The 26,469-nt window shown below is 34.0% G+C and overlaps 2 protein-coding genes across 4 annotated transcripts in view; both read right to left on the minus strand.

The window, feature by feature from the left end:
* LOC139982743 (angiopoietin-1 receptor-like) overlaps window positions 1-26,469 on the minus strand; it is a 172,542-nt gene that overhangs the window by 123,673 nt on the left and 22,400 nt on the right. The window lies entirely within an intron of this gene.
* Window positions 18,135-26,373, minus strand: LOC139982747 (receptor-type tyrosine-protein phosphatase alpha-like). The gene is made up of 11 exons (XM_071995827.1): window positions 26,062-26,373; window positions 25,467-25,542; window positions 25,314-25,381; window positions 24,308-24,648; window positions 23,153-23,249; window positions 22,662-22,741; window positions 22,088-22,222; window positions 21,665-21,793; window positions 21,380-21,507; window positions 21,010-21,145; window positions 18,135-19,130 (listed from the first exon to the last, which is right to left on the minus strand). The coding sequence occupies exons 1-11, from the start codon at window positions 26,087-26,089 to the stop codon at window positions 19,056-19,058; spliced, it is 1,293 nt and encodes a 430-aa protein (XP_071851928.1). The 5' UTR covers window positions 26,090-26,373; the 3' UTR covers window positions 18,135-19,055.

Genomic DNA, 26,469 nt, shown 5'->3' on the forward strand with positions numbered 1-26,469 from the left:
TTGTGAAATGAACTTATTGAAACTTATCAACAAATGTGTCTTATCATAAATAGTAGGTGTCCCTTTCCTACACTACATAGTAGGCTACCATTGTATTTTACCGTCAGTCGTCCACTTGCAGAAGGGAAAGACATCGCAAAGAAGTTACATTACTGAATGCACAATAGTTTCATTTGGCCTAGGAGTTTTCAATATTTTCAATGAATGTCACACAGGTCCCCCGTCCCTGACCCTTAAAATAGATAATTCGTATTCAATCCCTGGTCGTCCGTCCCTGCTGGGATATAAACTAAGAAACTTCATAATTACTAGGCTTTTTTGTAGACAAGTATTTGTCTATTGTTAAAATAAAAGAATTTTCTCTCTTAAAGAAGACAAATTTGCTTTATTTTTTGAAATTGCAAATAACGTGTCGAATACTATGATCCACGAAATCGAATACCACACATACTGTCCAAAACCGGACTCCGAAAGATGGTTCACTTTATCCTAAAGATATAATATTTGGAAGGAATATCTCACGTAAATGATATGATTTCAAGAATTTAGCTTTCATTGACGTTTCCGAAAGCAAACTTTGTTATTTTCATTTGTTTTCCTGATTGGTTGAAGAACATTTTTAAGCTAAAATGTCGAAAATCGTAAGCCTTACCGTACTGGACGGTAAGCAATATAATGTCTCTTATTTGGCTCAGATTATAATTAAATGCATTTCAAAACAAGTCTTAGTTAATTAGTAATGATGTATTATAAACGCAAGACACGTCCTTTCGTTTTCAAATTGACAACAATAAGAGAGTAGATAAGTAATTTCGTTTTTGTTTTCAATGTTTCAACTGTAGTCACTGAACCCTTGGCAGGTTTAATATAATATACGTGAAAATAACATTACTATATCAAAAACAGCATAATTAAACAGCATACTATGATTTAGCTCAAAATAAACTTTATATCTTTTTTCTAATGAAGCTGAATTTTGATCTATATTAGTAATAAAGCAGTCTTTAGTAATCGAACGTTAAACGTCAGAGTACGTCTTTTCTTTTACTGTAATGCCGATATCTGCGAACGGTAAAAAAAAAATACCAGCCAGGTTTAGTATTCGCCAAAATCATCGTAAAGATAGGCACATATGTATTTCACAGATGCTGTGAGCGATCAATCGTCTGTATCCCATAGATGTTAACATTATATTTATTATGTTCCCTTATGTCATTATGTCGTACACTATTTTGGCAATCAATCGTGAAGTTTGAATTTGAAACAAAATTTACCACAATTTCATTACCATTGAGGTCATCCACATAATCTAGGATCAGAACTGTGGAATTATCTTCTTTTTTTCCTCAAGTTCATGGGCGGCGATCCTGGGGGGGATGGGGGGATATATCCCCCCCATGAAAATGGGTGGAGGGGATGTAATACACCATATCCCCCCCCCCCACCAAATGCCAGGAATAAGAATATCTTCATGCCTTCATTTATGCATCATCGTGAATGTACGGCTCTTTTTTAGCTTCATTTCTCGCCTATACCATAAACGCAGTGCGATCTTTTCAAATAAACCGTCTTTAAAAAGCAAGAATAGTTGACTGTAGGCTTCGTTGGCCCTATAACAACAAAATGTATTATTGCGCCCACGGTATTGATATAGTACATATATGCACCCTCATAGTATTCATATAGGCCCTATAGTAGGCCTACACACGTACATGTTCCCTCGAACAGCTGAGAATCTCATGTTACCAGGGTAATGCTTAATTAGGGGCGTCGGGCGCCGGACCAATATTCACGGCGCAAAAAAAAGGAGAAAAAAGTAGCACTAAGAAGAAAAAAAAGGCAAAAATAAAGAACCAAAATGAAACATACTTCAAAATGTGTTTCAGAAGATTAATCGGGTACAAAAACAGACAAGGGAGAATGCACAGAAGAAAAGCTCGGGAAGTGCCATTTCCTGCAATCTGGGAGGCATTTTTTCAAAATTTTCTCCATTACGCTACGCGCCAACCAATGGTGGCGCGTAGCGTAGTTTGACCTTCCAAACGTCCCCCACCCCCCCGATAATTATGGTAGATGGCCACACTCTGATCTTCCGTACCAATCAAAAATAGCTTCCGACGCCCCTGTTAATACACGTACGTTTCACCTGGATGCCCTAGCAATCGGTACCTAGGAATGTAACTATGTGTAATTGTGTATTGCATGTGTATAGGCCTATAATAGCCTGCATGAGGCCATTTTCTTCATCGAATAATATAAAGAGCTCTCGAATATTCTAACGTAGCGCCTGAAACAAGATTGACAGGGGCAATTTTCCCAAAATAACACCCGAAATTAAAAAAAAAGTATTTTGGATCCTGATTATGAGATATTTCGGACATGATATCCATATTTTAAAGTTGGGTATATGCCGCTTGGAAACCTCGGCAAGTGCCGTTTCCGGCCATCTAGAGGGTTTGTAAATCCCAAAATTTTCTTGTACGCTTCGCGCCAACTCATGGTGGCGCTACGCTTAGATAGTCAACAAGGTCATATCCCCCCCACTAGGAAGTACGGATCGCCGCCCATGCTCAAGTTAAAGCTCTGTTTTTGTTGTTGTAATAGTTCTGATTACTATTAAACTATTTGCTTAATAAGTAAATATCCTCTTTTCATAATTTCATGTTCAGCAGGAAAAGTCGATTGTAGATAGAAGATGTCGAAAGCCTTTCTTGATTTGTTTGTTTCTCAACATTGAATTCACATTAGGACTGAAATTGCAAAACGTCTCATTCCTGTGGAAAGAAAGACTTCATCATAATAATCTGATTGTAGGTAACCTGTTAAAAAATACAACATTTCATTGAGGTCGCCATGGAAGGCATCGGCTAGTGTGTGTTTATAATTCCGGGGATCTTCAGCCATGCCTTAAATCAACATAGGGGAGTTTTCTAGTTCCGCAAAAGTTAAACTAAACAGCTAACGTCATGATCGCAAGGCTGCTACAGTCCTGGTCTCAGTACTTTAGCTAACGTTATGTATTATTTTTCTACGTTCAATTAAACTGATAATTTCCAAAGTTTCTGCTTTTATTTGGAACAGTTGAGCAACAATTAGAAATGGGATGTATGATATATGGTATCATACCTCAATTGCATTAATTTACATCTTCTCAAAATGTTGTTATTCGTCGCAAGAAACAATCTTAAATGACTTAGTACAGTGCATGTTTTGTGATATCGTCAGTTACTATCACTGTTTTTGTTTCTGTCTTTATGTTCAAGATGTTGTAGAAAAGAGGGGGATTGTGGGTGATTTAAAGCATTTATAAAATTATTTGGTTAAAGGTGAATATTTCTCCGAGCGAGCAGTCCAAAGGGTTGGGTTCAGTAGCATAACTTTCTCCCCTTCTCAGCACAATATCTAAAACGGTGATAATATGAAAATTGAAAGACTGTGTTTTGATAGGAAAATCCCTCAGTTACCATGTGGTCAGTTAGGATATACCAGGTGAAGCTTTTACTTACGCTTAACGGGCATGGGAAGTAGCGAAGTTATTGTGTAAATCAATACTAGGACTACGACACCTACTCTGACATCAGACGACGCGATTCGCTGTTGCTGAGCAATGTAAGTCTCCTTGCCGTAGGGAGAAACCTAGCTTAAACACATATAGTCTATCCATTCAAACTGACAAACGTGGAACTAATTAATTAGACATTTCTATGCAACTCGGAGCACCTTGCGTGATTCTTCACGGTTGACTAGTCCAGATTTACTCATGCCGAGAGTACACGTGAACCTACGATGCAAAGTTTCGCAATTGCAAACATCTACACTGTCAAAATAAATCAATGCATGCTCTGTTTTGAACAATTATCATATTCTATAAGTCTAGCATTATTTTACTTTAAATGATCATTTAACGACAAAGAGAAAATTTCTCAGAAATTCAATTGAAGAGCAAAATGGAGAGAAAGTATAAATGTATGTATGTATTTTATGGTAAGCTGTTAAGATTAAACTGTTACAAAACATCGATCGAATCCTGCAAATAATCACGATCTTTTTTGATGATTAAAACGTAAGTGCAGGCTTTCTATTTGTGACAAATTATAATTCTCCTCACTAAATCCTTAGCAGCACAATTAAACATAATTATGCTTCACTTAAGGTATCGTCGCACAATTAGAATAGTGAACTTCTGCCGGAAAATAGCCCTAAAGTGGCCTAATGTATTGACTTTATGGACATTTTCTGAAGCATCGCAATTATTTTGATGCTTGGATGTTAAAGAGGATGAACTCAACTAGTGATGGTCTAAAAATCTGGAGGTTCAAAGGTGATTAAAAGTATTTTAGAAAATCTTGGGTTAAACATGAAGATTCCGCAGCGAGAGCTGACGGATGGGTTGGGGGAGCACTATGCTAATCTTTGAGCTCATCTGGCTCAAAATCTAAACTTGTCCTGGTGGCAAAAGTTGAATGAGCTGTAATAGCTCAAACCTTCAGCTTTCATATGGTGGGTAGTACGTGTCAGTTGAAAAATTCTATCTAAGCTTTAGCAGCCTTCGGAATCGACCAAATTAGTATGTAACTCAATGGAGCAATTAATTGTGGTGCGACACAACTCTCTCTCAAAAACCTGCTTCTAACTTCACACCCTTATAACTGAACAATAAACGGAGAGAAATCGAGTGCCCTCGTTCTTAACTAGTGTCATTGAGTGACTTTTTGTTCTATTTATTTCACTGACCAATATTGTTGGGGGACCGAAAATGTCAATATATATATATATATATATATATATATATATATATATATAAATATATATATATATATATTTATATAAACAAAATATATATATATAAAATATATATAAAAATAAAATAAAATATATAATAAAAAAATATAAAAAATTAAAATAAAAAAAATAAAAAAATAAATAAAATATAAAATAATATATATATATATATAAAATATATTTATATATATAAAAAATATATATTTATATATATATATATATTTATATATATATATAAATATATATATATATATATATTTATATGTATTGTGAACATCGTTATTTGATCTACTCCGAAACGGCTGTGTTATTTCATTTAAATTACGTATTGGAGTTTATATTTCACGGATGTTGGACTTTATTATATTCATATGCCACTTGTGAGTATTCTTTGAACCAATTTGACATTGTTTTCGCCCACTTTACGGCGACTTGAAACCCTTTTGCCTCTGGGCTGTCAAGCCTAAGTTGTCTTGGATACTTACATCAGTTCTGCGAAACTTATTTCTGTGTGTGGTGCACACGTTAACTATGTCTACCTCCATTGCCGAGTGCACAGTGTGCAACTGCATGCAGGCAAACCTATTGTGTTGTTTTCTTTGCCAATCATCAGTGCATGCATTTGATTGTGGAGACAAGAAGAAGCTATGCACATCATCATTGTATAATATGCTGGACAATGCATCTAAACTCTACCCAAGTTTTTTCTACATCTGTAACTCTTGTAAATCAAACAAAGAGGTTAGTGTCAACTCCCCTGATCAATCGCGAATGTGCGATATAGAAAAGAAAGTCGATCGCCTGGAGCTCAACCTGAATGAAATTAAGAATCTCATCGAATCTAAAGGCCAATCTCAGCAATCAGCTGAACAAGCCAAAGGATCTATTCATGCTAGCGTTCCGACTGCCCCTGTCATTGGCGAGTGTTGGTCAAATGAGGAGAAAATGGTCGAAATAAGGAAGGCTCGTGTAAGCAAATCCGCACTGGTTATTCCAAAATCTCCTATTGACACCACCACACTTGAGAAAACTATTGTTGACAGCAATGTCCAAATTAGCAAATCTTTCAAAAACAAATCAGGCGAAACCATTATTGTGTGTGACTCAGCTTCATCACGTGACAAACTATCTACTGCCATCACTAACAACCTGCCCAAAATTGGAACAATTAAAAAAGCTGGTACCATGCTGCCAACGATTGCAGTTGTCGGGTTTTCTGCGTCCTTTGCTGATGACCCTTTGCCTGTTCTACTTCAACAAAATCGTTGGTTGGAAGAATATTTTGAAATCAATACTCTTGGAGATCATATTACTCATCTTGTTTCAAAGCCGTTGAGAAATGATGAAACCGTCTTTCAAGCCATATTCAATGTGTCCCCATCACTTCGTGACTTCATGAAAAAACATGGTGATCGTATCATCTTGGGTATGAACTCCTGCAAAATTTATGATAGATTCCATGTCAAGCGATGTAGCATATGTCAACTGTTTGGGCACTATCATAAAGAATGCTCTAACAAAACCACCCCTTCTTGTGCCATCTGTGCAAATGACCACGAAACCAGGCTATGCAAAATCTCCTTTGACGAGACAGATAAACATTCGTGCATTAATTGCAAACGTGGCAACTCTGGAACTCGCGCAAATCACATGGCATCATCTATAACCTGTCCTCAGTACGTCGATGCGCAGAACAAAGTTAAACGACTGATTGCTCGTTTAAACTAGACATTAGTTTCCAGGACGGCAATACTAAGACTTGTCGGCAATCACAAAGGAAATTTATATTGGAGACTGCTAATGTTCGCTCAGCTCGAAATAAAACTTCTTTAATCGTTGATCATATATTTCATTCTGGCACTGACTTATGCTGTTTAACTGAAACTTGGCTTAAGTCAAGTGATACTGTTTCCGAAGCTGCCTTAGCGCCTGAGGGTTATTATTACCTTGGAGTTCCTCGACCGCAGGATAGAATTGGTGGTGGGACTGGTTTAATTGTTCGAGCCTTAATTAAGACCAACCTCTTGCATTCTGATGAAAAGTCGTCTTTTGAATATTCTGAATGGCTGGTTGCTATTGACAATCTCAGAGTTCGTTTAATAATAATCTACCGTCCTCCATATTCAGAAGCCCACCCGGTCACCATTTCAACTTTTTTCCGAGAATTCAGTGACCTCCTTGAAAACTGTGTGCTTTGTCCTGAAAAACTTATTCTTATTGGCGACTTTAATATTCATGTGGATAATCACACTAGTACTGATGCGACTAAATTTACTGATATTATGAATACGTTTATTCTCCAGCAACATGTCTCCATTCCAACTCACGACTCCGGACACACGCTTGATTTAATCATCACACGATCCACTAACGATATCGTGTTATCATCTCCACAAGCTGCTTTAAAAGTGTCTGATCATTGGTCAATTAGATGTTATCTTGACCTTCCTATTACCAAACATTCAACCAAAGAAATCAAATACCGGAAATATCGAAGTATTCATATTGATCAATTTTGTACAGATATTTTGCAATCCTCATTATGCACAACTGAATGGCTTGACTTAGAGAGTTTAATTGAATGCTATGATCGTACTTTAACATCTGTCCTTGATATCCACGCACCAGTTCTGACCAGAGTAATTACCGTTAGGCCAACAGTACCTTGGTTCTCCGATCATTTGAAAATTTTACGTTCCGCTTGTCGAAAGGCTGAGAGAGTTTTCCGCAAATCTGGTCTTGAAACTCACAGACGGGTCCATCGCTCTTTGCGGAATGAGTATTCATTCCATCTGGACTATGCTAAAAAGTCCTTTTATACATCAACCATCCGGGACTGTGAAGGCGACACCAGGAAACTGTTCACTGTTGTAAAGTCATTGTGTAATAAAAAGCAAGTTGTTACTTATCCGCCACACCAGAATACTGTGGAACTTGTTAATGACTTCGGACAATTTTTTATATCTAAAATTGATAAAATTAATGCTAACATTGATTCCATTGCTACTGGTCCTTTTGAACCTTATGTTCAACAGCATTTCCAATCGAAGTTGACTGGGTTCAAGCCACTTTCTAACGATGAAGTTCGCACAATTATCAAATCCTCTAATACGGCTACCTGCAATCTTGACCCAATACCCACTTGGTTACTTAGAAAGTGTCTTGACCCCCTTTTGCCTGTATTGACTACCATGATAAATCTTTCACTTAAAAATGGTAATGTTCCTGACAAATGGAAGATTGCTAGCGTTACTCCATTGTTAAAGAAAGCAGGTTTGGACCCTATCTATTCTAATTATAGACCAATAAGTAATTTGAGTTATGTTTCTAAGTTAGTTGAACGTGCTGTAGTTAATGAGATTGTCTCACATTGTTCATCACATGCTCCTTTTCCTGATTGCCAATCTGCGTACAGGCAAAATCACTCTACAGAAACTGCACTTATGAAAATTCATAGTGATATATTGATGAATATGGACCAACAACAATGCACTCTTTTAATCCTGTTGGATTTGAGTGCAGCGTTCGATACTGTTAACCATGATATTCTTATAAACATATTGCGTACCCAATTTGGTATTGTTAATAATGCACAAAAATGGATTGGTAATTATCTGTCTTTCAGAAAACAGCATGTATCTATAGAAAATATCTCATCGAAAGATTTCTCTTTGAATTGTGGTGTACCACAGGGCAGCTGTCTCGGTCCTGTTCTTTTTCTTTGTTATGTTTCTCAGTTGTTTACCATTGTCTCTAAACACCTTCCTAACGCACATAGTTATGCTGATGATACACAATTATATTTATCTTTCAATGCTGGTTCTCTGTTATCTGAGGAACGGGCTGTTCTGGCAATGCAATCACTTATATTCGAAATAAGACATTGGATGATCAGTAATAGGCTAATGATCAATGATTCTAAGACTGAGTTTCTTTTAATTGGGACTCGTCAACAAGTTGCTAAGACTCGGGTTCAGTTGATAAAAGTAGGTAACGTGGATATTAAGCCATGTGATAGTGCAAAAAATCTTGGGGTTTATCTTGACAGCAACATGTCAATGGACATTCATATTGGAAAAGTTTGCTCAAGGGCATACCATGGACTCTATAATATTCGTCAGATCAGAAAATTCCTGGATGAGGACTGTACTAAAACTCTTATTAATGCTTTTGTAATTAGTCACATCGACTACTGTAATGCACTCTTGATTGGTTTACCTGATTATAAGCTTCGTAGAGTTCAAATGGTACTTAATGGAGCGGCTCGTTTGATTTACGCTCTTCCTAAGTTTTGTCATATTACTTTTACTTTACAATCTCTTCATTGGTTACCTGTACCGCAACGCATTGAATTTAAACTAATCTTGCAAGTATTTAAATGTTTAAAAGGTCTTGCACCTAAGTATTTATGTGATATGATCTCGGTGAAGTCTAGTTGTTACTCTTTGCGCTCACATTCTCGAATCACACTGCATGTTCCTTGTATCAATCATAATACATTAGGCAATAGGGCTTTTGCCTACAAAGGACCTCGGTTGTGGAATTCACTTCCGGTGGAATTGATGCGTATCGACTCCTTGACCCTAGATGCTTTCAAGATAAAGTTAAAAACATATCTGTTTAAGCTTGCTTATTCTGATTGACCCGACTGGTTGGCGTTTTCCTTGTTAAGCGCTTTTGAATGTTTTGTACAAAATTAGCGCTATATAAATGCATTTATTATTATTATTATTATATAAACAAAATATATATAAAAAAAATATATGTAAAATATATAATAAAAAAATATAAAAAATTAAAATAAAAAAATAAATAAATAAATAAAATATAAAATAAAAAATATATATATATATAAAATATATTTATATATATAAAAAATATATATTTATATATATATATATATATATATATATTTTCGAAAACAAATCTTATTTCTCTCCTTTTGTCTATGATAAAAACACAGTAATCGTAGATTTTTAAATATTTCTTGTCCTAGTAATATCCATTGTTATCGGCGTTCATTTCCATTATCGTTATCATTATCGTTATCATAATAACATTATTATTATACATATCATTATATTATTATGTCATAAGATCATTATATCAATATATCATTATATCATCATATCATCATATCACTATTTCATTATATCGTTATATCATTATATAATTATATAGATATATCAGTATATCACCATATCATAATATAATTATACCGTTACTGTATATCATAATAAAATGAAACCATCATATCATTATATCCTTATATCATTATATCATCATATCATTATACCAGTATATATCGTTATATCATGATACCATTATCTCATCATATCACCATATCATTATATCATCATATCATTAAATCATCATATCATCATATCATTATATCATTTTATCATTATAACATTATGTCATTATATCATTGAATCGTTGCATAGTTATATTGTTATACCGTTATGTCAATATAATGGTATATCATTATGTCATTATATCGTTACATCGTTACATCTTTATATCGCTATATCATTATCTCGTTTTATCGTTATATCATAATATCGTGATATAGTTATATCGTTTTATCACTATATCATGATATCATTATATATATATAATTATATCGTAATATCATTATAATGTTATATCGTTATATCATTATAATGTTATTATGTTATATCGTTAAATCGTCATATCATTATATCATAATATCGTTATATAATTATATCGTTATATCGTTTTATCACTATATCATCTTCTCGTAATATTGTTATATCATTATATCGTTGTAACATTATATCATTATATCGTTATATCATTATAACATCATGTCATTTCATCATTGTATCGTTATACAGTTATATTGTTATACCGTAATGTCATTATAATGTCATGTTGTTATATCATTATGTCATTATATCGTGAAATTGTTATATCGATATATCATTAGATCGTTATATCGTTATATCATAATATCGTTATATAGTTATATCGTTATTTCACTATATCATGATATCATTATATAATTATATCGTAATATAATTATAATGTTATATCGGAATATCATTATAATGTTATATCGTTATATCTTCATATCATTAAATCATAATATCTTTATGTCATTATATCGTTATATCGTCTTATCACTATATCGTGGTAACATAATATCAGTATATCCTTATATCCTTATATCATTATCTCGTTGTATCACTATATCATTATATCATTATATCGTTACATCGTTATATCGATATATCATTATCACGTTATATCGTTATATCATTATATCATCATATCATTATATCATCATATCATTTTATTATTTTATCATTATATCATTATGACGATATATAATTATATCATTGTGTTGTTATATCGTTATCATTACATCGTTATATCATTATATCATTATATCGTTATATCATTATATCGTTATATCATTATATCGTTATATCATTGTATCATTATATCATTATATCCTTATATCATTATATAATTATATCGTTCTATCATTATAATAATATATCGGTATATCCTTATCGTTTTCGTTATCATTATCATTAATATTATCGATTTCATTATTATAGTGGTGGTAGCAGAATCATTCTGGTTTAAAGAATAACCTTTGATTATCTAACGTCGTAGCTGGTTAGTCCCGAGAGTGGGACATTTGCATAAATTATTCCGGATTGTCCTTGGATCTTAACAAAAATCAACGAAGAAGAAACTGAAGAAGAAATTTCTTTAGATCTAATGGCTTTGAAAATGTAACTATAGCATAATGGCAATTACTTAACAACCATGTGACTGCAATATGCCTTGTTTGTTGAGTTTTATTTATCTACACAGCTTACAAAAAATACACGCAATCACTATTATTGAAATATTAATATAAGCTATTACCATGGTAACGGAAAAGTGATTTCTTTACGCCCGCTCCATAATATAGTATGTATATGTCATTAAGGAACGGATGAAATATCAACAAAGCACAGCATCACTAAATTGAAACAACATAAATTGAGTGACAGTAATGGCTTTTTACCATTAACTTTCATCGACACTAATCGAGAAATATATTAAAAGTAAATATTATACAGCTGGGATATTTAGTGCATGATTTTGACGGAAACGTGCTAATTGATTTGTCGTGAAGCTTAGCACAAATAAAAAAATGAGAGTAAAGTAAAATAATACTGATTCACACTCGGAATAAAAAAGCTAGACACACACACACACATATAAAATATTGGCCAAGATCATTGGCCAGTCACATCATATTTCTACATTGGCTACTGTATACGAATTGAATGGTTCAATGCGACTTGTTATTACTTGGCGCGATCGTTTTTTTGTTATTGGATTTTGAATTGTCGGGGTTAACAAAGATTTTCATAGCAACTATTTCATTACAATTTACGGACGGTGTTCAAAATTTGAAGTTGGAGTACCAGTACAAAATGAGCAGTCGTTCCTGCACTCTCGTAAGGAAAACGACTGATCAGAAGGCTATACAATTGTAAATTATCAAGCACATTGCACTTGTAACCCAGCAGTAACATTGTAGCATGTTTATACTGATAAATGTGTTTAATATGTTTTTTACCAAACTGATGTTGAACAAACGTTCCCGGGAATGAAGGTATAATTTTCATGTTTACTATTTACCGAGAAGTGACTTTACTCCAGATCTGATACAAACTTGGAATAAAATCATGTTTGTTTTTTTATTTCTAACATTTTGTACTTAGATTAGGAAATGTACCAATAGGCTTACTGCTCTGCATCAAATGAAACAAGAAATATTCAAACTTGTGACTTTAAGTTGGAGTTCTTAATATGCGTGCATGGGATATTTTCTTTGAAGGATCTTAATCTTGGAAGAAAAAGTCCATTTAAAATGATATTAGTACGTTGAACGTTAGAGCGAGTGTTTGAAATGAGTTTAAAGAACAATTCCACTCGGCTTTGCCTGTATGTGAGCTGTTTATTGAATTTGTTTTTAGCTGAAAGTGAAATTTTCCTGTCATAACAAGTTTGTCTGAAGAAGAAAAAAGCAAGAAACATGAAAATATTTTTAAGGACGGCTCGGGATATTTCCTCGACTTCCTCTTTGTTTACAAAACACTTAAAGTTAGAAATTAATGAATTGCCCGAGATTATAGTTCATTAAACTTTTAGATAAACATTTAAACAGATGTACCTCAGTCCAACCTCAGTCAAATTTTGCTTTGATAGGTGTGAGCCAATCCTTTGCAACTGTCAAGTTTCAAATGAGGATTTAAAGGACAAAGAGATTGATAAACCCTTTGGTCCACAATTAAGCTTGCTACATGAGCATCAATTGGGATTATGGAAGTGTCGCCAAAGTACGGTAATTGCATGTTATACATTTGCTGGAGTTAATCCACTTAATATAAGAACAGCTCCTTCCTTAAACCTATGAAATTGATTTTATTTCTCAGAAAGGCTTAGTGAGTACACGCAAAATCCCCTATGGTTAAAGCAGCGGTAATTTGAAGTTATAAGAAGCGTACTTCTAGTGTATTACAGTGAAAACATTTCTCTACTGAACACTGGCGCATATATTGCGAGAATGGGAATATACACAAACGTAACAACCGACCAGCCAATCTTAGTTATGACGCACAGTACACTGGATCCAAACTTTCTAAACTATTTACCTTTACCGATACCACCAATCTTAAAATACTTCTTAATTATATCATGCACGTTAGGATTTATTTTTGGATCTTTTGGTAATGTTCTCGTTGTACTTGCGATCACCCAGAGCAAAAAATTGCGGATTGTTTCAAATAGCTATTTAGTAAGTTTAGCTGTTTCTGATTTTGGATCTTGCTGCCTTGTGTTACCTTTACTGGCCGTTGCGTTTGCTTCATTGGAGACTGTGATTTCAAATTCATTTTTGTGCCGGTTATTTTACCACACGAGTCTAACATTTACTCCTATTTCGATTCAACATCTCATACTGATTGCTAGTAATAGGTATGTACTTGTCACGAAAAGCCGCATCTTATATGATAAACTGTTTAACAAGCGAATTATAACATTAGAGATCGCATTTATATGGATTTCTAATATACTGATAAATTTGGCAGGCTCCGTTACCTCGTATGGAACAGAACATTTCTTCGGTAAAGATTTCTGCTTTTACGAAGAGAATAACTTTATCGGTATTTTGTACAAAGTTTACACATTAATTATTACATTTGTTAGTTGTTTTGTAATAATTCCATTGTTTTATGTCCTGACTTTCGAACTGTACGCAAAAGTCGCCATAGAGTGAGACAACAGAACCCTGTCGCAAACCTTTCAGTTATTCTTGTACCAACAAACCCATTATCATCATCCGCTGGACAAAATAATGAAACGACTGGTAACCAAAGACTGTTATGTAGACGATTTTCCTCTTATGAAATCAAATTGACAAAAGTAAACTTCTTTATATTTATTACAAATGTTTTGTTTTTATCTCCTTTGTTTTTCTTTCTTCTCATTAGAGGTACAGAGTTAATGCATGGGGAAATAGTCTTTGTTTTATTCTCTGTGGCAATGAATTCAGTGACAAACCCCTTGGTTTACGGTGGGTTTAATCAAAAGTTCAGACAGGTGTTCAAGCAAATGTTGAGATTATAATGTTAAAAAGAGCATTCAGTCGTATATTGTAATAATCGTGTTGTAACTCAGAACTATGTCGAACGAAATGATAGAATTAATAATTGTCAAGTTATAACCCTTTGAAGCCATAAACTGGTGTATATCATCTATGACGCTAAAATAACACAAACGTTAATAGGCAAATATTTTAAACCTGCTAGAATCATAATTTTAAATCTGCTATATAGCAGATTTTATGTTTTTATTAACGTGTTTCCAATATGCTGCTGAAATTGTCTATGATTGCTGGCTTTTCGTTTGTCTGGTTGCTCAGGCCTTGTTTTTATACAGAATATTGTTATACAATTGTAATACGAATCACGACGGTTAATATCAACTATATACTAGGTATCTGCCGAAAATGCTAGGTCATTATCGATATCGTCGTAGAGGAGCACATTGATAATTTAACAGACGGATTGTTTCAACAATTTTTAAATAACACGGGCTCATGTTCTTTGTATATAATAATGTTATGCAATTATAATAAGAACCACGAAGGGTTAATATTAACGCGGAATTTGCCGGATATAATAATTAATTATCGATGTCGTTTTAAATTTAACATACCATGAAGTTGAATGTCGTGTGGGCGAGAATTAAAGTAGTTGCATTACTTGCGCACATTTTTATTATTATTATTATTCTGTTTTGTTTTTTATGAGAAATGAAGGGTGAGTTTGACAGAGTTTATCCACTTCAGTGAAATTGTAAATTCTCATCGAAACAATATTGAAATACAACGGCAATGGCTACACTTTCTGACTCTCGTTCACATTATGTTGAACCAAGAGGCGTAGACCATCCTGGCTGTTTATTGAACTCCAGTACTCAATGGGACCCTGGGAGTTGGTTCCAACAATTTCTACAATCGGATCACAATTGTCCGAATGATGCATTGTTTTCTGCATGAATAATTAAATAAATGCTTAGAAGAGCCTGTGTTATTTGTCCGGATTTTTTGTTGACAAAACAATACTTTGACTGACATATTATAAGTCACACAGCGTGTACGGTGCATCCTAGATTGCTAATCGTATTAATGTATAGCATGTTGAACGGTCTGAATAACATTGTCAATGCCAGGAATGCATATATTTATATACGATTAATAAAAAAAAATTTAAAAATGGTTCAATAATATCGATGCACTATTCCACGGCAAAGTTGATTCTTTCAGCTAAATTTGTGTATTTTCAAACAGGCATGTACGACATCCAATTTATCAAAATAAAAAATAAAATAATAATCATAATAGGTTGCACGGTTCAAATTCCATGCTTGACCAGCCACGTTTTTTCATGGATTTTTTTTTTGTCAACGATAACTATTAATATTTGTTCATTATCTGCAAAGCTGTCCGCGCTTATCAAATCACAATTTTCTTCATAAATGGATAAGATGGTAAAGCTTAAAGTTCTTCACCTACTTTATTTTTGGTCAAATCAAAAGATCTTAGTCGGAAAGAAAATTGATGATGAAGATTATAGAATCCCTTCCCAAAGTAATGAGCGATAATGTAGTGTTTTTTTTTTCGATCTAGCTAGCAGCTTCTTACGGCGACAATCGCAAGCAGGTGAAACAGTCAAATACAAAGAAGAAAGGTGCAAATAACCATCTAATTATTGCAGACGACGAAGTCAAATTCTTGCTAGATAAATGGGATATGTATACCTTAAATCAGTGTTTAAATGTAAAGGTGAAATAACGGGATCATGTTGATTTTGTCATTTCTGCGATACAGTCAGTACGCGCGGTATTGAAGTATAACCTAACGTTAGCTCTTACGTTGTTAGGCTAGGTAAGGCCAGATCGTTTCCCTGATGTAGTCAATTCGCTGTACTGGCTATGAGATAGTATAGGCTAGTATTTGTATAGTAAGTACCTTCACTTCCGTACTAAGTCTAGACCTAAGTAAGTATATGCCTACTCTGTGTGTCGTACTCAAAGCAAGACCTTCCCTAATAAACGGCCGTTTCTAGTGACTACTTCTACCTAATGCAAGTAATTGTGGTGTACGGTAACTTATGAGGGCACACCTAATCAAAGCCACACATAAAAAATTATAGTGAAATTATACATAGGGCTAGACTTCTTTCCGCTTAGGTCAGTACACTTTAGTCTAAGTGAATATTAGACCCTGTAGGCCTAGCTTGCCTTCGCTTTTAAAAGACTAGGCCTAGGCTCTACTAGTGGTCTACATGTTTGGGAAATTTCTAATAGTGATTGCCGACAGTGAAAGAAGAGTTTGCTTAAAATTGCAAGTGATGCATTTATTGTAGTGGCCTAGATTAACCTCTGAGTGTAAAACTTACCCAGGCTAGGCTATAACCAATTAAACTATATTAGTAAGTTTAGGTTTTATGTATTGATCATGTGAAATTCAATTAGAAAAATGATAATTTTGAACTATTCATTTATTAAAACCAGAAACTTGTGTATGGTTAATCTCAATCGGGACTATGCTTCAATGTTAATTGGTCAGAAATCAGTGCTTGAGGGAGGGGGTGGGGGAGACTTGTGTGTCAAACTTTAACGAGTTTTGGCTGAAATGTCAGTTAGTTAAGCTAGGCCTTCCCATGCAATGATATAGGGTTAGCCTAGGTCTAGTCACATATAAGATTTATCCACATGTAAAAATGAAACACCACATGACTAGGTCACAGCTTTGCACTATGTTGTAAGCCTCATGTTGTTCTCATTCTACAATTATACTACGCAGAGGTAGGTTTAGAAGCACTGTTAGTGAGGCAGATTATATTTTCATATTAGGCACAGCATATCATGAGATTGGTGTAAATCTTAATAAACTGAACTGGCCATAGCAGGGACTCCTTATGGCTTTGATTTTCTGAACATTTAAAAGGGACACCTTTACAGTAAGGTATAATATGTTTCAATATAAAGCACATCATATCATGAAATTGGTGTAAATCTCAATAAACTGAACTGTCCATAACAGGATTCCTTATGGCATTGATTTTCTGAGCATTCAAAGAGGGACACATGTACAGTTTTCATGGGAATAACTTTCGACAAAGTAAGTGGGCCTGACATTTCGATCCTAGCAGGATCTTCTACATAGGCTGAATGACAATTAACATAAACTGCAAGGGACAAAATGATTTTCTGCAGCTCTTACTTGTAATTGACAATATCATCCCTGGCTTCCTTAGTGTACACAAATTAAGAAAGGGGTGAATCTCTACATTATTTGGAGAAATAAGAAGTTGAGCGATGTCATCTTCTATTAAACCACAAATCTATATTGTTTTATATAATCACATAAATACACAGTCCCTGATTAATTCATATCGTTATGCTATTCATCACTCATGCACAACAAGTTGAGGCATGTGAAATAACCTTGGTACACAATGTCGATCAAAGGAGGTAAAGTGTTATAGTGTTAAAAGTGTTAAAGTTTATCATACCGCATGCAGCTTCTTGTTGCTCATTATAATATCTTCTTGATTAAAACAGTGTAATCACATTTAAATGTAAGCATATCAAATTTTGCAAAATATTTTGAAATCCAGTGACTGTTCCGTTACTTAATATATTGATACATGGCAAACTAATGTTTAATACATTTATAGAGGTAGTGTAACACATGATCAATACGTTAGTGATTCGACTGTACTGAGCCAATTGGTTCGAACATTGTTTAGTTTGTGGCAGTTGTCGTTACATGTGGTAATTATATACAGGTGTCTAGTGGTCAAACGATCAAAGTCTCCGCTACTTTCACATGAATGTAATGTAATGTACAACATTTTCCGTCGGATTTCTAAGTTTAAGACAACGAAAATAACCATACAACCATGAAAGACGACCAAGGTAAATGATTATGTAATTAATCTTTCTTTATTTTCAGTACTACAAGATAATGAAAGGCGCAGATATGTGTAAACAAAATCGTGAAGAGAATTTGGATTAATGTAATATAAGTGTTGAAAAATCGTGGATATTTGCGGAAATCTCACAATATTAGTACAGAAAACCGAATGAATTTAGTTAGATATTTCAGATATAAAATGAACAGATAAACTAAATGAAAATATATTAAACGGCATTAAATGTCCTGCGATATAATACAATGTGATATTGGAACCTAGTTGGCACACAGCAGATCTACCCAAAGCCATAGTTGGTTGTTAAAGTGAGAGTGACTTCGGAAATACTTTAACTGTATTTACTTTGTAAATAAAGATAAATTGAAAGATGCTGCCAAGAGAAGTATTACCGGATATCCTGTATTTAGTTTATGAAGCTATATGGCCGTTAAGTTCCTTTGCAACGATAACAGCATATGAAATTGTCATGTAAAATGCCATCAATGAATGCAGCAACTATTTGTTTAGACAATCTTCAGTATTATAAAAACATATAACTAATGCAATGTACAGGCATATTTAAGATTAATATCGATAATGTTATAAAACGATGAGTAGAAAATGGTAAACTGATCATATATTTGACGTAAAAACAAGAGTTTTGATTGTTACTGAAGTGTTTTTTCGGAGACCTAGGATTTTAATAATTGGCTAGTAATAATAAATACAATGTTATGAGGGCTCCTGATCAGCTTAAGATTACACAATCACGTCGTAATCCTGCATTTCTGTTAGATAGCAGTTGAGAAGTTGATGACACATCATGTAATCCTCCTGAAAAAAAAGATAATAAAGGATGAAATACCAGGTGTCTTATTAAAATGAAAAGTTTGAAATGCTAAACAAAATTAGAACAACAGGGATAACTACATAGTATCGACTATACATGTTCCAAGCTGTCACCATCAATGACCGATTCTGTAATACAGTGATCTCGGAAACTGTTGATTTAATGGGGAAAGAAGAAATTACGAACTTTGCATTGACGCAAAGCAGTTACTGCGTGCACTATTAAAAGTTGAGCAGAACGTTTTAAAAATTATACTTTCTCAACTGCAGTTGGCTAATGGGTTTACCCAACGTTTTGTTAATTCATATAATTACATTTAACCAACAACCATAAACTAGTTGGGGAACATGTAACTATATATATATACATATATATGTACATGGGGTTTGTTGGGAAACCTTTGCCAATATTTGGTAAAGGCCAAAGATGAACTTACCAGAAATATCAAACTGGAAGATATGAGTAAAAAGTATGGAAAATTGAGAGGATTGATTAAAAGTAACTGAGTAAAACCTGTCAGCACAAGAAAAATAAGGATATAATTATGTGAAAGCGTAATGCCACAACAACAGGGAACATTATTTGTATGCCTTTGTATTGGAACCTTCACATATTGGCTGTCAGGGAATTTTAATTTAATATTCCAAGCACATTTTTAGTGGAATGTATGCATGTACAATTACCGGTTGCTTTAATAATATTGTAATACCAGCTGTTGTATTTATCAATATTAACTTGTTAATTTTACATCTTCTGATGTACAATGCTTTAGTTACATTTAATGTAAAGACAACTGTACACTTATGAATAAACTTTGTATGGTCCACATCGTTTATCTATGAGAAAATGACTTTTTTCGTATTATATTAGCTTCTATTTACATCATTGTTTGACATAACTATCAGCACAAAGTCCACACTAAGTCTTGACAAACAAAGTCGGAGCCAATTAGTATCAGTAAGCACCAAAACTTGGAATAAGTAAAGTGGATATTCTCAAGAAATTGCAAAGTCAATGTTTAACGAATACGAGGCTTTCTAAAATTTATTTGAACAATTCCCTCCACATAAATCAATATAACTTTTAATATTAGATTTAACAAACTATAACATAAACAGAATTCTTGTCATAAAAACACTGGTGTTATTGTGATGTACCACAATGCGATGGTGTATGCCAGAGAGTAAACATATTGTTAAGGTAAATATATTGGAAACTAGACTAGCTGTAAAATAAAAAATACACTCAAATGTTTCTTTTCTAAGACATATTCAAATTAAAGTATTAGTAAAACCATCCTTTAATTATACCTACATCGCAGTAGCTAGTCTGTGCTTTTAACTTTGACCAATGTTGTTATCTTGAAGTAACGTCCTTATCTTGGTTATTTGCATTCGCCTTCTAGCATCTCAACTGGCGCCTGGGTTTAATGTGGGCCCGTTATGTCCGGGCTTCCTTTGCCCAACTTAAATAGTGCAGATAACATTTGTTTAACCATATTGGTCAATACATAAAACAAATTTATTTAAAAATAAGGATACCTAACTATTTAGACTGTGAACTGGTCATTTCTGTCCAAATTGATCTCTGGAAATGTCTTACTTTTCAATATGTTCAGCTCGTATGTTTATTGTGTTAATATGAATGAAAAGACTACTGAAGGATAAAATAATATTTAACACTACAATGCCATGCGTTTCTTGTTTGTTTTTAAAAATATTCTTTTTTTCTAACAGCTTGGGTAGAGGCGGGATTTTACAAGGTGATGATAGTTTACTATAATTTTATACACAAGTACCAACAAAGCTACAGCTAATATTAACTGTATTATCATAATATTGTTGTATTAATTCTACGACATACCTTTGTGATAATCGCATTGGGGTTACACACTTTAATATTTTTAACAGTGTCAAACACTTGTATCGTTTGTCGCTTCTTCATCCTGTTGATCTCAGAGCAAACAGTCACATAAATTCCACTTCTGGATGCGCCATTTCTACAAAACAAAATCCCCAAAAAAACAAATTAGATACTATCAATGAGAACAGTAGTTGATACTGGAAAAATTGAAGATGTAACAATATTATATCACAGTTGACAGTTTTACTTTGTCATTTTAATTTTACAATTATTATCTATTTTGTTTTATTTGTTCTCTCCGGAAGCAATTATGGTGTGATTTCCATGTTTGTTTAAGTGTTACAACTTCAATACCGGATTAAGAACTTACATGCAATGAATTAATGTTGCACCACGATCTCCAAATCCTGTAGCTGCGATGAAATTTATAAGGGGTGTTAGGCTATCACCGCTCTTTGGCCAGTTGTTTAGAATAAAGCGATTAACCTTGATAGATTCCTGAAAGCAAAACGAAAATTAATGGAACAATATCGCTCTTCACAAGGTTTCCCTTCGATTTGAAGTTAGTGTTGAATGCCTTATTATCATGACAAATACAAATAAAAATGATAAAGTTAGTAAATACAAACATTTAATTAGCATATTAGGGTCTTACCCGATACGATCGGTGGGCAACCTGACACTGATGGATTGTATAAAGCTGTTTTTTCTCAATGAGGCACGTGGATATTGTCATTGTTCCGATCTCGATGTCGTTTACATCTGGCCAATATTTTATAGTATCCTGTGTTGTGATACAATTCAAAACATATTGTTGACAGATTTCAGCATACAGATTTGTCACGCAGATCAAAATCCATCATATATTGATATCAGTATGACTACAGCAATTGTGACATATTTTATTTGTGTTCGAAAGTAGAGTAAACTACCGAAAGGATTATTCCTATGTTATTAACGTAATGAAAAAAAAAATACCAAAAGATACTAGTAATATCAAATTTCTGCGCAAACGTTCGAAGCGAGAAATATTAAAACTTATAAGGATAGTATGAAATGGCCTAATTGAATGAATTACATGATTTCCAGAGTCTGACTCATTCAACATAATAATCGTCTGACATTGATAGTCAAACACGAGTCGCCAAAAGTCTTCAACAGTATTCGGCAAAGGTGCCTGTGTCATAATCAAAGTTTTATTCAATCCAGGAATCTGTAGACAAAGAAATACACACAAAAATATCTTTAAAAATGTAACAATAGCGCTTTGATAATTCCAGTTTACATCTCAAAGCAAACAAGAAGAAAGGAAACGAAAACTTCAAATTGGTCGACCGCCTAACTCTGTTACTTATTGTAGTTATTTAAAATGACGCCAAAGAATAATATTTCAGAGGAATTGTTCCGCTTTTAACCGAATTAGGTGCTCTATTCAATGTTATTTAAATATATCCAAGTGGATACACGTGATTGCGATCCCAGCAAAGCATTTTCTACATAGCGATGGCAATCATGTCTCGTATAGCTCAGGTGGGAAGTGTACAGGACATATTATCCTGATTTCACTGGTTTGACTACCGAACTAGCCAAAATGTGTTTCTCGCTTTAGCTTCAACTTGAAGCACCGAATGCCTAACTATTTTAATACTTACATTCACGACAGAAGCGTTAATATAATCGTTTCCTCCCTGAGTGAGACACATGGATTTCAGCAAAGGTCGATGGTTGTCCACTGTGAGGGGAAGTTGTACTATGACATTAAATGAACTACATAGAGAAGTGATAGGCTATTCTAAACAATTTAGGTCGTGTCTGACAATCCAGTTTTCGCTATTTTAGCTATGTTTACTGTTCCGCTTTACTAAGTTTGTTGTCAACAGTTGACGCTTTGACCTTAATTCCTTAGTTCATCAGCTGTCAGACGAATACATGTTGTAATATTCATTGGCATCAATTTAAACCTTTCATGAGACGTTTGACAGATTAAACTGAGACTGTGTGCCCAACAATGTCACCCTGTTAAGAATATGAAAATTATGCAAGGGTTTATAGTTATTTGAATGAATATTTATACATGTGTTTGGTTATTATCTTGTAACATGCAGTTTTCATTAATTTGTTCTTCCCCTTTCGAGGTACTCACGTGGTACAATATCTCCATATCTGTTCTTGTGCAAGTTTTCAGGAGATGCCCCAGAGAATGAGCTGGCATTTGTGCTGGGACTTACTTCTTCCAAACTCTGAACATAAACACAAAAACAAATATTATACAGTACATAACAATAAATGTTGCCTCATAATTAAAAGCTAGTGAAAATAAAATATTAAGTTATGTGATATTTATTATCTCTTGTATAAAATGACAAGATTATTGTGGAAAATGACAATACCATAATGAATGTCAATTTCCGCATGGCATTTTGTGTTCCTCAGACGGTAACAACATATGTCAAAACAGTTTAAACGAATACACGTATTAGTTTTTGTATCGAGTGCATTTTGCTACTACCCGATAATGGTATCTGTATCTGTTTTGTCATATTTCGTGTGTTTGTTTTTCCTCTCCTGCTTGCTGAGAACATACATATCTTCGGTTAATCTATTAATATTTAGCTGTTGTATCTCTCAAATAATCGCTGTGTGTTCATGCAGTTTACACAATGTACATAGTGGTCCAGTTTTGCTCTTTCAATGACATTTCTTCTTGCATATATATATAGGAGCAAGACATTTCAACAATGGGCATATGTTTATCCTTTAGTTAGCTGATCAAATGAGTTCGTATTTGCAGGGTTAAGTCAATGGTTAATGTTGTGCAACTATTGCAGAAACTGGGTCTGTGACAACGGTACTGAATAGCTGATTATTCTATAATGTCTTTATGTTAAACCTTTCGCAAAACCTGTAAGACAACAGTTACTTATTCAGTATAATATTTAACCCACGTCAAGTCGACGCTAAAAAAACGATCCTCATGGACAGGGCGATTGTTATTTTAGTAATTATTTTTTCTAGGTAAAATTTCTCATTGACGCCCTATATTAATAATTTCCTATGGGCAATCAACGACCATTTAAGTTACTCGAGACTCAATGTGATTGCATGATATCATCATGCCTATGTAACTTTCCTTTACTCACATTTTACCCTCTAAAATGACACAAGACATTTTGTAATCGATGTCTTAACAATAAAACATATTAAGCTTGAATATGTGCCCAATCTGTCGACAATTGTAAAACAGTATTTTCACCTCTACTTTTTTTGAATGATTTTTGCGTTATGTATTTATCATCACCTTAAAGGTAGCCGATATCATTTCTTTAGCAGTAGAACTTCTCATGAACAACGGAAACCTGGAAATTGCCATCGGTTTCCTAAGAGAAAATTCATCATCAGAATTGTTTTGGTACACTTGGACATCTTCCATGTTTTCGCATGTGTTGCTTTCTTGTTTTGCTTGAGCGCCTCCATCTTTACGAGTAGATGGAATTTCATATCCATCAGTGGTGTCATCATTTCCTGTGGCTGACAGAATGCATTCCTCGTGTTTCTTAGAAGGAACATAGTGTACCACGTTGGTATGCCCACTATCTTTGCTCACATTTTCATTGGCAAAAGGGGCTTCGTTTGTAACCTCTGTAAGAATGAAAAAATATATGTAATTAATACATATTAAACAAATAATGCAGGTGGTATGAACAATCACACTGATTGTTTTAGCAGTTGGTCGAAGAAAATAAAATCGTATTGCATGTGTTCAATTGGAAAAACAAGTGATTTTAATATCAACGATGGCTTATGGATGGGTCATTGCGAATCAACGACATAACTCATTTCACCGCAAGTGACACACACACTCATGGAATATTTTGTAGTAAATGATGATTGAACAAACGTGGACTTCAACCTTTATTTTGTATGATAGCAGTTCACTGAAAAGAAAGGATCAAATCTTATAAGACGTTGATGGTTTTGTGTTTATGTTTTACTGATCTAAATTTATTAATAATGTAAACATTATGTGAACTGACGCCAGTAAAGAAATACGTTGACTATAACGGTGTTCAGAACAGTGAAATCATTAATGCGGGAAATGTAAGACTGCGATTACAAAACCAACATATGTGCTTGTTCTCTATGAATGGTGTTAGTGTCTCCTGAAAATAAACAGCTTTGATAGTACTATAGGCTCTTGATAAAATAAAATAGTAAATCTTGGAGGCCAACAGTATAGTGCAGCGTTGTTTGGCATTATATGTAGACAGATTTAATTAAAACCTACAAGAAACTTACAAACTTACCTTTTGAGTCGTCTGCTTGTCGTTCCACAGTTTTAGGTTTAGATGTAGATCTCCTATATTTCCATATTCTTGAGAGGAAAAAAAGAACATCATTTTAAAATTAATGGAATTATAGCGTAACATCTAACCATGGCAACGTTTTCAGTGACTCACCCGTAAACTGCAAGAAGAGCAATTATTGCGAGAGAGATCGTTCCAATTGTAACACCGACAATTAATCCAACGGATCCTGAAGGGAAGAACAAACGTTTATATCAAAAAGTTTCCGTCGATTGTTAGTTAAGGTGCGGATGTATATTGTGATGTTTCCTTTGATTGCTAGTAAAGGTGCGGATATATATAGTGATGTTTCCACTGATTGTTAGTTAAGGTGCGGATGTATATAGTAATGTTTCCATGGTGACCAGTATTTGCCGGATATGACTGTTTCATATCGTAACGTTACAATGATACCAATATCATACGACTGATCTACAAAGACGTTCAATAGTAATTATTATAATATGGGTAACAAATGACAGCAGTTTTAACATATTTTACTTGAAAAAGGAGAAAAAAACAACCAAGTAAATGTACATGAATTTGGTTTGGTGATTTATCTAGTTCCCACACATACTATTGACAGTGATTACAGCATAACATAATGTTCGGGGACGCTACGATAAACTAGGACGTAGACGAAATAGTTAATGAACTATTTGTACCAAGTATAATGTTGCTCGATTCAGTAAGGAGTTGTTCTACTTACCCGTACCATTCGATTTTGTTTTCACCATTTCCAAGATTGGACCGGGGGGTCCATCCCCACTTAGCCCTTCTCTCACAGCTACAACCCTGAAGTCATAGTATGTGTCTGGTTTAAGTGACGTAATTATCACAGCATAATTATCTTGATCATTGCTTGCATTTACTCTTATAAAGGTACTCGGCCAATCACCGCTCTCCGACAGCTTGGTTAGTAACCTATATTCAACCACTGGGGGAGTCCCAACGTCGCCATCCCATACCGGCCAGGTTATTGTTAGCGAATTTGAGCTGCTAACACTAGCAGCTGGAACTGCTTGGTATTCTGGAAGTCCTTAAAAAAAACACTACAAATTTAGTAAAAATTAATATAAATAATGAACATCAGCTTTTGCAAACAGTCATATGGTAA

The sequence above is a fragment of the Apostichopus japonicus genome, chromosome 16 (assembly GCF_037975245.1).
Source record: "Apostichopus japonicus isolate 1M-3 chromosome 16, ASM3797524v1, whole genome shotgun sequence".
NCBI classification, from domain to species: domain Eukaryota; kingdom Metazoa; phylum Echinodermata; class Holothuroidea; order Aspidochirotida; family Stichopodidae; genus Apostichopus; species Apostichopus japonicus.

Coding starts and splice junctions, on each gene's coding strand:
- LOC139982747 (XM_071995827.1), bottom strand. CDS start 26,089: ATGGTGAAAACAAAATCGAATGGTACGG. Junction 25,382..25,466: donor GCTCTTCTTGCAGTTTACGG/GTGAGTCACTGA, acceptor TTTCCTCTCAAG/AATATGGAAATATAGGAGAT. Junction 22,223..22,661: donor TTAACGCTTCTGTCGTGAAT/GTAAGTATTAAA, acceptor CTTTGTCTACAG/ATTCCTGGATTGAATAAAAC.